The sequence below is a fragment of the Schistocerca cancellata genome, chromosome 2 (genome assembly GCF_023864275.1).
Source record: "Schistocerca cancellata isolate TAMUIC-IGC-003103 chromosome 2, iqSchCanc2.1, whole genome shotgun sequence".
NCBI classification, from domain to species: domain Eukaryota; kingdom Metazoa; phylum Arthropoda; class Insecta; order Orthoptera; family Acrididae; genus Schistocerca; species Schistocerca cancellata.
Genome location: NC_064627.1, coordinates 581764656 through 581779976, shown reverse-complemented (window position 1 = coordinate 581779976; position 15321 = coordinate 581764656). Strand labels below are relative to the sequence as shown.

At 40.8% G+C, this 15321-nt stretch overlaps 1 protein-coding gene across 2 annotated transcripts in view; it reads left to right on the top strand.

The window, feature by feature from the left end:
• LOC126162191 (protein timeless) overlaps positions 1-15321 on the top strand; it is a 408622-nt gene that overhangs the window by 253335 nt on the left and 139966 nt on the right. For both annotated transcript variants that reach the window (XM_049918518.1, XM_049918519.1), the window contains one exon: positions 7332-7458. In XM_049918518.1, the coding sequence (XP_049774475.1) occupies positions 7332-7458 (127 nt within the window). The remainder of the gene's footprint in view (positions 1-7331; positions 7459-15321) is intronic.

The following is a 15321-nucleotide window of genomic DNA, read 5'->3' as shown; positions in this document are numbered from 1 at the left end:
CACACCTCTTCTTAAAACACAGTGTGGACCAGTATAAGGCGTTTATAATGAGGATTTCACACTATCCATACATAGCATTATATGAGAGCAACTACTCATATCATGATGCATATAAGTGGGTGGCACGCCATGCCTGAAAGCTTTGTGAAGATGAATGTGAGCAATATGGTCCCTTAGACAATGTGTAAATTCTGGTTGGTTTTGAGCAGATGGCTGCAGAGAATGTGCATCAATAAATTCTCGTTGGAGGTGTAATGCTTCACCATAAACAAGTTCTGCTAACAGCGAGTTTATGACTGTTTTGCACATGTTCATCAGATCGAGGAGAACTATCAGGAGAGTTGTCATCCAGTTAGTGTCATGATACGAGTGTAGCTTAAGGGACTGGTGCCATTGCTTGATTGTGCCAATACTTGCTGGATGATTGTTAGTGCTTTTATGGTGCATGTATCTGCAGAATTTTGTGAGCCGGGTGAGGAAGTCAGACTTAAATTGTTGGCCACAGTCGGTAGTAATGTGCAGTGAGCAACCAAACTTAGATAACCACATCGATATGAAAGTGAAAGCTAATGTTTCTGTGGAAATATTGTCCAACAGCACCGCTTCTGGCCAGCAAGTAAACCAGTCAACCATAGTAAGCAAATATTATTGGCCATTTGATGGAGGTACTGGTCCTATGACATCAGTAAACATGTGCGCGGAACATAAAGTTGTGCCAGGCAAATAACCGACTGGCACATGCACTATGCTATGTTGACATTTGCAAACATGTACATGTACACTCATGACAGTCTTTGTACATCCTAGGTCTGACCAGACACTTTTGATACCAAGTGATATGTTGAACAAACTGCTGGGTAACACAAGTTTTGTAGGCTGTTGAAGACTTGTCTGTGAAATGCAGCTGGTAGGAATGAATGAGATCTTCCCTGATAGAGATTGCAATACAACTTGACATCTTCTCCAGGAATGCTGACAAGCTGCAACTATAATGCAGAAGCAGCATTTTTTAGGGAACTCTAGAGCTCCTGGACAACTTGTCATGCCTATGTGGCTTCTGTGAAATCAATAGGCCTTGACACACTGTTGACACGTAGAAGCAATCAGCAACTACATTGTCAGTTCTGGAAGTGTGCTTGATGTTGGTGATGAATTGTGCTATAAATTCTAGGTGGTTATATGCATGAGGTGAGCAGTTATTGCTGTTCCACTTGAAGGTGTAAATCAATGGCTTATGACCTGTGTAGATGGAAAATTCTCTTGCTTCCTCTGTGGCTGAAAACACTTGACTGATACATACATGGTAAGAAGTTCGCAGTCATAGCCACCCCATGTCTGCTTTGATGGTGACAGTTTCTGAGAGTAGTAAGCAAACGATTGCCATCTGCCACCTTAAAATTGTTGTAACTCTGCACTGATAGCTGTCTGACTTGTGTCCACCACTATCATTAAGTGTGCATCAAGCTTTGGGTGTGCAAAGGACACTTCTTTAAAGGTGTTTGGGTACAGTAAGTGCAGGATGACTTCAGTCTTTTCTGATAATGGTAGGTAGCCTGCAGAAGGTATCTGATGGCCAAAGAAAGCAATCTTGGGTTGCCAAACATGCATTTAGATGTTCAAGACCTCACCATGTACTGATCTAAACACTTAAGCACTTTAGTAAGATGAAAAGAAAATGGCAGGCCTTGCAGAACTGAATCAATAAATTCTAGCCGTATCTGAGCAGCATTTCATAAGCCAAAGGTCATTTACATACTTTCAAATAACCCAACAGAGTGATAATCACTGATTTTGTTTTGTCTTCCTCTGCTACTGGAATCATGATGTCACAATTGAGTATAGCGAATATGGTTGCACCATGCAAGGTGTAATTATAGTCTCATCATAATGACTCAGGGTAGTGATCTGGGACAGTCCTGGCGTTAAGCACATGATCATCTCCACATGCTTTCCATGCTCCACACTTCTTACCTACTAGGTGTAGAGAGGACTACCAGGGGCCACTTAGTGACAAACTTGGCTTTAGTGATAATCAGGCGAATGGGTGCCAAATGCATGACACTGGTGGACTATCAGTAGTTCTGACGTGGTGCACTGTACTATGTAGCAATTGTTTAGGCAGTCCTACAAAGGCTGCCTGGTGTATAGATACCAGGAAATGGCCAGCATCAAGTGGCTTCATGGATGCAAGATAGTGCCAGCTGCGTCCAGTGATCATGGCACCCTTCTTACTGCAGTGGGTGGCGCAGTGAAGTCAGGCAGTGTCAGCTGGTTGGCAAAACACAGGTCAGTGTCATGTGGTGCATGTGCGAGGTCATAAGGCACTAGCTGTACATGACATTCATGTTCTCTTCATATGGAGATGGTGAAGCCATTTTGATATGTAAGCAGTTGCCATGGCAGAGGTGACAGCCAAGGACACAGCATTCCTCTTCCCTTTGGAAGAAGGTGGTGGAGTCATATCAGTTTGTAGATGGTGACCACAGTAGAGGCAACAGCCAAGCAAATGGCACTCCTCTCCACATGGAGGAGGCAGCACAGCCGGCTGGAGAAGAGGACTGGAAAACAGAGGCACCAGTGAAGAGAAGAGGCCAGTACTCTGCCAGCAAGAGACAATATCAGAGGATGAAGGAGACATGGTGTAGCACGAAGGTACCTGCGTGGAAGAAAACCTGGTGCTTGAGAGAAAGCAGACATCTAAGGGTGGTTGCACAGAGCCAATGCTGTGAGTGGAACAGGGGCAAAAGGTATGAAGGAGGACGACGAGTGGGCCATGTGCACATGCGGTTGGCCTTGGTTGACCAGTGGCCAGTGTGTAATGCACAGAGCTCTAGTGAAGGGTGTGAAGTGGGCACGTGGGCCAGTTGCAAGGGTGGAGGGCAGTGCTGAGGCCAGCAGCAAGTGTAATGGTGGTCCTTGAGCAGATAACAAGAAGCTCTCAGTGTGGGACCATGAGGTGGACACCATCTGAAAGAAAAAGGTTGTTTGGTGAGGAGGCCTCAAAAAACAAGAGGTTTGCAAAGACATCATTGAGAAGGTCACCGAAGATTCCGAAGGCCCCAAGATGAGGCATTGCTGATCCTAAACTTCCACGAGAGATGCACAGGAGCGCAAGCAGTCCGCAAGACCATCAGAGAGAGCCATGAGGGAGGACGGCCAAGGCTGGTGGCCAGGAGAGGTTGGCACTTGGCAGGGTTCCACCAAAGTCACAGCAATGGATGATGCAGAAAGAGGAGAGAGGCCCAGAGCAGTGATAGCAGAAGAAGTATAAGCTTTGGCAGCAGCAAAAGGAGAAAGGAAGACCATGGAACAGACATTAGAAGGCCAGAACTGGATTGGATGGAGAAGGAGACTGGCCAGGCCAGTGCTGGAGGTGTCAGTGGCTACCAGGATGGCAGCGAGGGTGCCACAAGTGCGAAAACTGGAGGCACCGATGTGGGAGGAGGCACAATAGTGGGTAGGGGCACCACTTTAGGTGGAGACGCCATGCTGGCGGAGGCACCATAGTGAGTGGAAGTACCAGGGTACGAGGAGGTGCCAGATGGTTGTAGGAGGCACATTGAGAGGCACCAGAGGAGGCGTGGGAGCCATGTCGGGAGAAGCCAGAGCAGGCCACGGTCCTGCACCGTGACGTGCTGGAGCGACCATAGGATCCACGGTGGGAGTTGCCGGAGCAGGCATAGGAGCTGTATCAGACGCACCAGAGAGTTGTAGGACACACGTTAGGATGTGCTGGAATGGATGGGGCACTGCGTCAGGAGGTGCCAGAGCTGTTGTAGGAGATGTGTTGGACAGTGCTGGAGCAAGTCTAAGAGCCACATTGGGAGGCACCGTGTCAAGAGGCACCATCTCGGGAGACACTAGAAGAGCTGTGGTGGATAAGTCTGAGGTAGCAGCATAGTTCGTGAGTATATGAGAGGCCAAGTGGGTAGGGGCAAGGGTTGAAGTGACCAGGGGAGAAGCATCGGGAAGAGTACAATTATGTACTAATTGGTCCAGTGGAATCAGTAAGACGAGCCAAGGATCCAAGACCACATTGAAGTCAGAGGAAAGTGGGGATAGAGACATGTCAACCTACACGAGGAGGGCATTAGGGTAGCTTAGGTGCCATTGGAGGAGCTTGGAAGTGTACAGGAAGTGCCAGCATGAAACAGAAGCTTTTTTGCCCTGGCTGTAACACGTGGGGGTGTTGGCACTGGAAAAACACTGAAGCAAATGATTGGTATTCTGGTTGAAATGGAGCAGCTGCTGACCTCACAACTGGACAAGCTGTAAAAGTGAAAGTTCGGTTGCAGAAGAAGTCATGCGAAAAGTATATGCAAAGAATATTGGTCGAATGAGCATGGAAACGCACTAGTGCAGAAATAGACCCACCTGGGTGAACATAGATACTGGAACGAAAATCTGAAGGCACAAGAAGTATGAAAAGTTTACCCTCATTGCCAGCTGAAGTTCCCATTGTGGGATGATGGATGTAGAAAAGAAATAGTTGCCCATGTGGCACTGAACAGCAGGTTTGGTAGTGCTGTGTAGTAGATTCATCATTTACTCAAAATCAGACTGCTGGAGATCTGCAGGCAACAGTCCTACAAAGGTAGCCTGGTGTACCGGTACCAGGAAGTGGCTGTTATCATGCGGCTTTTATGATGTGAAATAGTGCTGGCTGTGTCCAGTGATTGTGGTGCTCTATTTACTGCAGTGGAATGCGCAGTCAAGTTGAGTAGTGCCAACTGCTGGTGTCTGGCTGTACATCAACCCACAGGGCAGTGGTGTATGCTAGGTGTTCCTGGTCATCAGGGACTAGCCATACATGACATTCCCCTTCCATCTGGAAGGAGATGGCAAAACCATCTCATTACATAAACATTGGTCATGGCAGCAGCAACAGCCATGGATTGATCTTCTATGGTTTCATCCTCTGTCATTGCCAGTATCACTTTGAGACAACAGCCTGCTGATATGAGTACCCAGTAACTCAATCTTTGCCACTAGAGAGTCATAGTCAGAGTGCACAACAGCTGCTGTTGTTTTTTTTTACTGATGCAAAGCTCTGTTAATGAACTAATCTGAGAAGGAGTGATGGTTTCTAAAATTCTGTCCATGAGCTCTCCCACACCGTCCAATGGCATCTCTGTTTGGGACACCACTATTGCGCTAACCTGCAGTGGTAGGTGATTGCGCCAAGTGGTGTTCAGCAAAATTATCTGAACACTGCCGGACTTAGTTTGTGGTCTCCAATATCCTGCTGCATCAGCACTTGATGAATTCTGTCTTCCTGCATGGCTGTGTCTCTTTGAATTAATTCTGTCTTGAGCTTGTCAAAAGAATTTGCCACTGGTGTCCCGTACTTCCACAACAAAGCGGTGGTCTAACTGGTTCACTATTGAGGAAAGCTTTATTGAACCAGCTATGATGTAAGCATAGTAAAAACTCACTTCAACTTGCGCAGACCACAATACAAGGTTATGCAGCCAGAGTGGAAGTACACCCATCGCTAATCTTGATACTGCTGGTTCATGTGTCATCTTGTGAAATTATTTCAAATTAGAATTGTGGTTTCCTCGTCAGCTTAAAAATAACATCAGGATCACCACTTGTTGGGTGCAGCTAGAATTAGGCCTGTCCAACCTTTGAATAGCTTGTATTTGTTAACCCAAGTGGCAAATGACTGTTGTGATCAATGAAAAATAGGAACTTTATTTAACAGAATAAACACACTTCAAATGTCATAACTCTGAGCAGTGTACAGTGTAGGAGACTTTTGTACCTGAAAGTTGAATTTATGTGAATGATAAGCAGTAGCTCATAACAGGGGAAATATCCGCAATTACAAGCGGCATTCAGTAAGTAATACAATTTTTTTTTCTGAAAACAGGTTGACTTAATTGGGATTCCAATGCACCATATTATTCCCCACACCTTTGGCCACAAAATCCTGTGTTCAACGCAACAGTCTTTCATCATTGAACTGTGAGGGCCTGTATGCTCGCATGGTACCACTCTTCTGAGCCTGTCTTGCTGCATCAATAACCTCCCTATCATCCATGGACTGTTTCCTGCAAAGTGCACCCTTTATTGGGCCAGACATTTGGAAGTCACAAGGTGCGAGATCCGGGCTGTAGGGTGGATGAGGAAGAACAGTCTATTGAAGTTTTGTGAGTTCCTCTCAGGTGCACAGACTTGTGCAAGACCGTACATCATCATGAAGAAGGAGAAGTTCATTTGCATTTTTGTGGTGATGAACACACTAAGTCCAAAGCTACAGGAGTCACAGCTGTGTGTGGCCAGATGGACAGATTTATGTGACCTTGTTGCGATGGTTACAGACACCTTGTCTAACAACTCACTACGATTTGATTATATCCCAGGTCTTCATAGACATTCTGAAGCTCCTATGAATATCTGTGATGCTCTGGTTTTCTGTCAAAAGAAACTCAGTGACAGCTCTCCACTTGAAATGCGCCTCTATTACAGACAGCACTTTGAAGACTATATATAGTGACACAACCAATCGGAACTTCATGTAACTGTAGGGGCCGTAGGGGGAATATTCCATGATGTTCTACAAAAAATTCCCCAGTTTTTCAACCAGAATTGACCAAGAAAAAAATTGTTGTATTACTTATTGAATGCCCCTAGCATGTATACATCAGTGTAAGAAGTACATCATGAAAAAATAAAATCAATTTGTATCAATTTGTGTCCAAACCCACTATACTGAGAGATGTATGAAATCATGAAATCAGTATTGTCTGAAGCAAGGGATATTGACTAATAGCAAATGCATGCAAAAGAGACACTTGCTGCCAAAATCTCAAAACTCTTTCACCATTTGCCACTATTCTGGGATGCATCTACTCTCTTTCTTAATACTGTTCTCATTATGTAGCACAGTCGCGCAGAATTCTGTGCCTTTCACAGTTGTACAAAATGAACGACAAATTTATTGTTAAAAGAGTGTTGGTACCTTACTTGAATCTTCCACTTTTCTGTTGTACACCAGTGTATATCAGATGTTGTTTGTTTGACAAAATGTTTTAAGTGCACTGTTACTTGTCTGTAATGTCACAGCTTGCATGTTATGAAGTTGTAGCAAAAGCAGTTTAATGTTTTTGAATCATAGTATTTGCCATTTTTTTGCATTGCTACAAAACTACTAGAACTGTGAACAGTAGTGTAGTGAATATTTAGTGAAAAGTTTAAATGATTTTTTTAAAATTTATTATTTATCAACACTTATCCACTAAACTCCACTGACAATCAGTGATATGTAATTTCTTGCACCTAAATTTTATCTCGTAACTTAGACAAAGAACATATTATATTTTCAGTGTGGTCCTGTCCTCTAGAATTGTCTCGTACTTGACTTATGAAGGAGTAAATCTTTGTGAGGAACTGGAAATTTGTTTTCCTCAAGAGAGTGCTGATGTCAAACCATCCATTCGTAGACTGCATCTGGTAAGTAATGCTGAATACTTGTAAGCTGAAATTGCTATAGGGAAATAACAAGGTTGCATATGAATCTTCTCATGCTTAGTAAAAGGCTAGTATGTACTGTTATAGAAATTTTAACTGCTCTCTGAAAGGTAATGCTAAGCTTTCAATTTTTGCCTCTGTCTATGAGCAGAGCAGGTGTAGATCTTCCACACAACAGAATTAGCACAAATAATGGAGATGCTGAGTCGCAGATAGACACAACAAAAAGACTATCACAAAATAAGCTTTCGGCCAACAAGGTCTTTGTCAAGACACACACACACACACACACACACACACACACACACACAATCACAACTCATACACACATGACCACAGTCTGTGGCAGTTGTGGCTTCAGCTGCCATAGATTGTGGTCATGTGGATGTGAGTTGCGCCTGTGTGTGCATTTGTGTGTGTGTGTGTGTGTGTGTGTGTGTGTGTGTGTGTGTGTGTGTCTATCTATTGTCTATTTCTGACAAAAGCCTCGTTGTTCGAAAGCTTATTTTGTGACAGTCTTTTTGTTGTGCCTATCTGCGACTCATCATCTCCGCTGTATGGTGAGTAGCAACTATCATTTTTATCATACTGTTACATTCCATCCTGCATTTTCCATTGTGTTCACATACGGAAACTTGACTAAAATTCTGAAGCTCTTAATACATCACAGGACACTCTCACCTTAACACTAAACTGGTTCTCAGCAAACAAACTTCTATGTAATTGAGAGAAAACTCAGCATCTGCTGTTGGGACTGGCTAATAAGATAGAACCAAAATCCGTAAAACTGCTCGGAATACACATTGATTCCAAACTTAACTGGCAACCCCATATCAACCAGGTCTGCAAAAAGTTTTCGAGGATATCCTATCTCGTCTGGAAACTGTCTGATCTAGTGAGTAACAAATATCTCAGAACAGCTTACTTTGGACTTTTTCAGTCTCATATATCTTATGGGCTGTTACTATGGAGCCACTCTTGTCATGTCAGCGATGTACTACTGATGCAGAAAAAGGTGCTACAAATAATGTGCAAGGTTGGTCCAAGGGAACATTCCCGTCCCTTATTCATCAAAATGGAAATAATGACAGTGATAAATCTTTATATTTATGCATCACTGATATGTGCTGAAATGAACAGAACAAAATTTAACACCAGAAAGAACAGACACTTACATGACACCAGAAACAAAGACAGTATTGAGATTCCTAGACATAGTCTGACAAAAACAGGCAACTCTCACAAAGTGAACTGTTTGAGATTATTTAATAAATTACCACATACTGCACTCAATACACCTTTCAATAATTTTAAAAGTAAACTGCACAAATGGTTAATAGACAATCCATACTGCAGTCTCACAGAATTCATGGATACTTGTAACATAGAAATTGAGTTTTAAGTCTATGATTCCAATACTGTATATAGATTAATGAAGCATAAATAATTTGTACTTGTAATGTAAACACTCACTAATTTGGTAACTCCTTATGTATCTTGACATAATTGTAATGTCTATTTCACTGCATGTGGTCAATGTCAAATAAAGAATCTGAATCTGAATCTTTGAATCACCAGTACAGTGTGCACTGAAATAAACATTTAAAAATGATAGAAACTAAAATAACAAATCAAAAGTTGAGTCTGTATCCCTCACTTTTGTGGCAGCTATTCTTTAGTAGTGTTATCATCTACCACGAATCTTTCAGTCTAAGTCCCCATAGTGTACAAATGTTAATAATAACATGGAAGTTGTTTTATGTACATGCCACTGGCAATTCCAAGATGTCATTTCAAAACTTATCTTGAGTTGTGGTCAAGTCATTTTCCACAATATCTCTATTTATACAAGTGCTAAACCTTCCCAGTTATGAGTAGACTACATATACAGCAACAGGCATACAGTGTACATCATTCATTTCCTACCCTTTCTGTTTGATTTGCAGATGGTATCAGTGAATAATGATTGTTGATACCCCTATTTACAAGCCCAAATTTCTCTACCTCGACTTTATGATCATTATGTAATATATATGTTGGAGGAAGTGATATATTTCTTGACACATTTGGAGTTCTCCCAGTTTTGTAAGACTCTTCATGATGCACAACACTTTCCTTGTAGCATCTCCCACTAGAGTTTGTTGAGCTTACGTATGATACTCTCATACTGAATACACAAATTAATGGTGCTTCATACAGCATTACTTTGTCTGTTAATCTGTCACTTCCGTTGGTATGGGCTGAAGTGTGATGAATAATACTCAAGAATTGGTCAAACAAGGGTTTTGTCAGCAACATAGTGGCACAGATGTGCTATTCTGTACTTTTGTGTTGATGATTAATGCATAGAAAGTGCACTAGAAGCATCTTCACATTTAACACATATAATTGTATCTGTATGCGATACAACAGACAGTGACATCAGAGTGTTTTGCACAGGCCTCAGAGAAAATTATCCAACATCTTTAAAAATGGTCTGGATAGAATATTTTAATTTTTGGAGACATAAATACTGACATAAGGCTACATACACTTAAGCAACTTCACCTACTTAACATGCAAAGATTATGATGTCCTGTATTCTGTTAATAATAATTTGGCAAGGCAGTTTCCTTATCTTGATTATGTAATTACAAATGTTCAAAAACTGTATGAACTATATTTTTCAGTATTTATTATTTTGTCAGATCATAAAGATACATGGTTAAAATTAAAAACAAAAATGCATGTAGCAGACTGCATTGAAATTAAGTATATTAGGCTTCTGAGTGATATAAGACACCACACACAAGTCACAGTTAAAGATGACAAAATGCAATTATATTCTTGAAAGTGCTCATTTTGAAGGTGAGTTTATGTTATTTCTGTATGCTTTCTCACATACGTTTAAAATCTGTTGCCTGAAGGTAGTACAGTAAAGTAAATGAACTGCCACGAAACATAATCTCACACCTATGTGTAACTGGTTTATACCTGATTTTATAAATGCTTAGAACTCCAGTGAAGATTTCTTATGACAAGTAAGAAAAAAAATGTGATGTTGAGAAAGCTAGCTTCATAAAATTAAAGAGCAAATACAAATCAGAAATGAGATTAATCATTTGAAGGCAAATTATGCTTACATTAATAACCCACAAAATAAATGTAAAACTGTGTTTATCGTTATCAAGACTCATGTGCATAGAAGTAAAGGTGTGATGATGTCACACCATGACTTCAGTAGTTACTTTATTAAACTATTCCAGTAACAGTGCTCATTTTTCTTAACTATTGTACCACACAGTTTCTTCTTTAGTGTTTGTGATAGGAATAACACAGATGACACTGAAAAAAGCCAGAAATATGACATCATCCATAACTAAAATAATGTTATTAAGTTCCCACAATATGCTGGTGATGTAGCTCCAGATTTTAAATGGAAAGAGGTAAAAGTAAGCAACATTAAAATAGCAATGGCTAAATTACCAGTACCAACTAAATGTTCTGGTCCTAAGGACAATGCAATACTGACCGGCTGCTGTGGCATCATCTGTTATCATTTTGATGTGTTTGAGAGGCGTAGGGGTCAGTGTACTGCTCTCTCAACAGTTGTCACCTTTCCAGAAATTGCAGTCACTAGTTCTCATTCATGTAACTCCTCAGTTTGAGTTGAGACTGAGTACACATCCCGCTGAGGGAAAATCCCTGGCAGTACTAGGAATTGAACTCAGCTACTGCTGTGTCAGTCAGATGAGCTGAACACCCAACTACAGAGATGGACAATAAAAAAATTAAGTCACTCAGAATCAGAGGATGTATATGATCTCTTCAATTTTCATGTGTATACAAAATTTAATGTAAAATGGCAGTCACTAATTCACTGGATACTTGATGTTGTTGTTGTTGTTGTTATTGTGGTCTTCAGTCCTGAGACTGGTTTGATGCAGCTCTCCATGCTACTCTATCCTGTGCAAGCTTCCTCATCCCCCAGTACCTACTGCAGCCTAAAATCCTTCTGAATCTGCTTAGTGTATTCATCTCTTGGTCTCCCTCTATGATTTTTACCCTCCACGCTGCCCTCCAGTACCAAATTGGTGATCCCTTGATGTCTCAGAACATGTCATACCAACCGATCCCTTCTTCTAGTCAAGTTGTGCCACAAACTCCTCTTCTCCCCAATTCTGTTCAATACCTCCTCATTAGTTACCTACCCATCTAATCTTCAGCATTCTTCTGTAGCACCACATTTCAAAAGTTTCTATTCTCTTCTTGTCCAAACTATTTATCGTTCATGTTTCACTTCCATACATGGTTACACTCCATACAAATACTTTCAGAAACGACTTCCTGACACTTAAATCTATACTCTGTGTTAACAAATTTCTCTTCTTCAGAAACGCTTTCCTTACTGTTGCCAGTTTACATTTTATATCCTCTCTACTTCGACCATCATCAGTTATTTTGCTCCCCAAATAGCAAAACTCCTTTACTACTTTAAGTGTCTCATTTCCTAATCTAATTCCCTCAGCATCACCCAACTTAATTCGACTACATTCCATTATCGTTCTTTTGCTTTTGTTGATGTTCATCTTATACCCTCTTATCAAGACACTGTCAATTCCGTTCAACTGCTCTTGCAAGTCCTATGCTGTCTCTGACAGAATTACAATGTCATCTGCAAACCTCAAAGTTTTTATTTCTTCTCTATGGATTTTAATACCTACTCCAAATTTTTCTTTTGTTCTCTTTACTGCTTGCTCAATATACAGATTGAATAACATTGGGGAGAGGCTACAACCCTGTCTCACTCCCTTCCCAACCACTCCTTCCCTTTCATGTCCCTCAACTCTTATAAGTAGACCGCAGATTTTAGGTAAAAACCTATTTTGTTCCTGAGTTCCTATTTGCATAAAAATTTGTACTTATGCGTTTCATGACTATTTACACTTAATGGCGTTAATTCTATAGGACCTAAAAAAGCCTATTTCGATGTTAGTGCCTATTTTTGCCTATTTTGGCTTTAATATCCTAAAAAGTGCCTATTTCATCATATAAGACAGTGGCTCCAAGTTTTTCCACACTATACAAGAGATGGAAAAAATATTTTCTGCCCAGCGTGCAGCAAGGAGGCTAGTTGCTATGCACTCATGCTTCGTATTTGCCTAACACTTCGGTCTTTTTTTATTTTTGTATATTGCTATCCCTGTTAATACCAAATACTCTTTATAGGTGTTTTATTATTCATATGTAAAAAAATAGATCACGAATCTTTAGGTTAAAATCTATTTTTTTTCCTAAGCTCCAATTTGCATATAAGTTGGTACTTAAGCGTTCTATAGGACCTAAAATTGCATTTTTCAACGTTGACGCCTAATTTTGCCTATTTTGGCACAAAAATCCTAAAAAGTACCTATTTCGTTAATGTGACATAGAGTTCTTGTGTTTTCAAAGATTAGAAGAAGGAAGTAAACTTAGGACTTTACGTCTCGTTGAAGGCGAAGGTCGTTAGAGACTGTTTACAATTCCTTTGCTTGCCTTACTACCAACAGCACTCGGCACGGTTGAATGGTCATCCATCCAAGTACACGCCGAGCACAACAGTGCTTAACTTCGGTGAGCGAATGGGAACCGGTCAAAGATTTGAGTTACACATTAGAATCGAACGTGAGAGTACTAAATGTTATATTTGAAAATATTTCGTTCATAGGATTCTGGCCAGCTGTGTATTTTTGCAAAGAAACGGTTTCATAGGCCTTAAGCTGAGCACGGATTAAAAAATCACAATGTTAATCGTAGACGCCCTCTATAGCTAAATTACTGCCCTTCGTGCATTTTCTCGCTGCTACCTACAGGTAGACCTATCAAACTACTCTGTTTCGTGAAAGGTATTATACGTGAATTTTCCGGTTCCAAAAATAATTTGCCAGTAGTGAGATGTTTTCATCTGAAGCACCGGTAGATTCCATTCGCTTCTCAGAAGGGGCGGCCATCTGTCAGGTGCCATATGTCCAGCAACGAGTACGGTACTTCCCCTCCCGCTTTCATGCAACGCAGTGAAAGGAAAAAAAAAGCAAGTCATAATTCACTTTTTCCCAGCGAAAACAAAGCAGTACATTGTGTAGCGACCGACGTGTTAAGTGTTACTGACATTCTAAGTGCAAAATAAATTCTAGTTTCTGTGTGAGAATACTATGCAATGCCGAAAAGAGCTAGTTCAAAGTCTACTTATATAAGGCAGTGGCTGCAAGATTTTCCGCATTATACAACAAATGGGAAAATTATTTTCTGCCAAGTATGCAACTAGGAGGTTAGTTGATGTTTTTCTCAGACTTCTTATTTTCCTGTCACTTAGGATTCTTTTTTATCGCTATCCTTTAGTAATACGAAATACTCTTTATATGCGATTATAAATTGCATTTCCCTTTTCTCTCATATTAGGTTTCGAGTGTTAGGAAATCTCACTTAACTCAGCATGCAGATGGAATCGCACATAAAGCTAATGTTGAACGAAAGTCAAAACTGAAGCAAACTCTTTTAACCAATAACTCTGGTGAATCCTCCAAAAAAAAAACAAGTTCTGCAGAGCTTTGTGTCATGCACTTGTGGCGGCAAACATCCCCTTTCGGAAACTAGAAAACCCTATTTTCAGAGGTTTTCTTGAGAAGTACTGCCATCAGTCTATTCCTGCAGAGTCAGCTTTACATAAGAATTATGTGGATTCAGCTTACAATGCTGCATTGCACAGAATCCGAGAAGATGTTGGATAATCTTGTATATGGATTTCTGTGGATGAACTACTGATAGCCTTGGCCGTTACATTGCAAACCTGATTATTGGCAAGCTAGATCCAGATGCTCCATCCAGAGCTCATTTGATTGCTCAAAACAGCTTTCAAAAACTAACCAACAAACAATAGCACAGTTTGTGAACAATGGGCTTAAGCTACTATACCCAAATGGAGTGGATGAGAATAAGGTGCTTCTGGCCGTCACTGTTGCTGCTGCATATATGATAGAAGCGTTTCAACTATTAAAAGTATTCTACCCATTGATGCTGCACGTAACTTGTGTAGTGCATGGGATCAACCGCATAGCAGAGCAAGTAAGGCTACAATTTCCTAAAGTAAATAAAGTAATATCTATGGTGAAGAAAATTTTTGTTAAGGCACCATCAAGAATACAGGCATTCAAAGAACAGCTTCCAGATGTCCAATTGCCGCCAGAGCCTGTTGTCACCCGCTGGGGCACGTGGCTGATAGCAGCAGAATACTATAGTACGCATCTTCAGCTGTCCAGAAGGCGGTTGAAAATACACTGGAGGAGCAATGGAGTTACTCAAAGATTCTTCTTTAAAACGGGACTTATCTTACATTGGGGCCCACTACACGTTTATGGCAAGAATAATTTCGCAAATGGAAGGCTCAGGGAGACCTATCTACGACAATATTTCTTTGCTTGAAGAAGCCAAAATGAAAATTAATGAAGCGCCAGGTGAAGTAGGGGAAAAAGTACGGGCAAAAATGCAAACGGTTTTGCAGAAGAACACTGGCCTGAAGGAGTTGTGTGCAGCTGCTGACATACTTAGTGGAAAATCCAGCACTCCTGACTGCAGCATTCCTGTCCAACATGTGCCGAAAATGAAGTACGCCCCTGTCACATCTGTTGATGTAGAACGTTCTTTTTCAGCATATAAATAGATTCTGACTCTCAAGCGCCACAGTTTTTCACTAGAAAACCTAGAAAATATTTTGGTTATTTATTGTGAAGCCAACTATGGTCAGAATGTATGAAACAATGAATTTATTAATTAAACCATTGCCACATCTTTTTTATGGAGATATTTATCTTGCAGGAACTCAAAAAATTT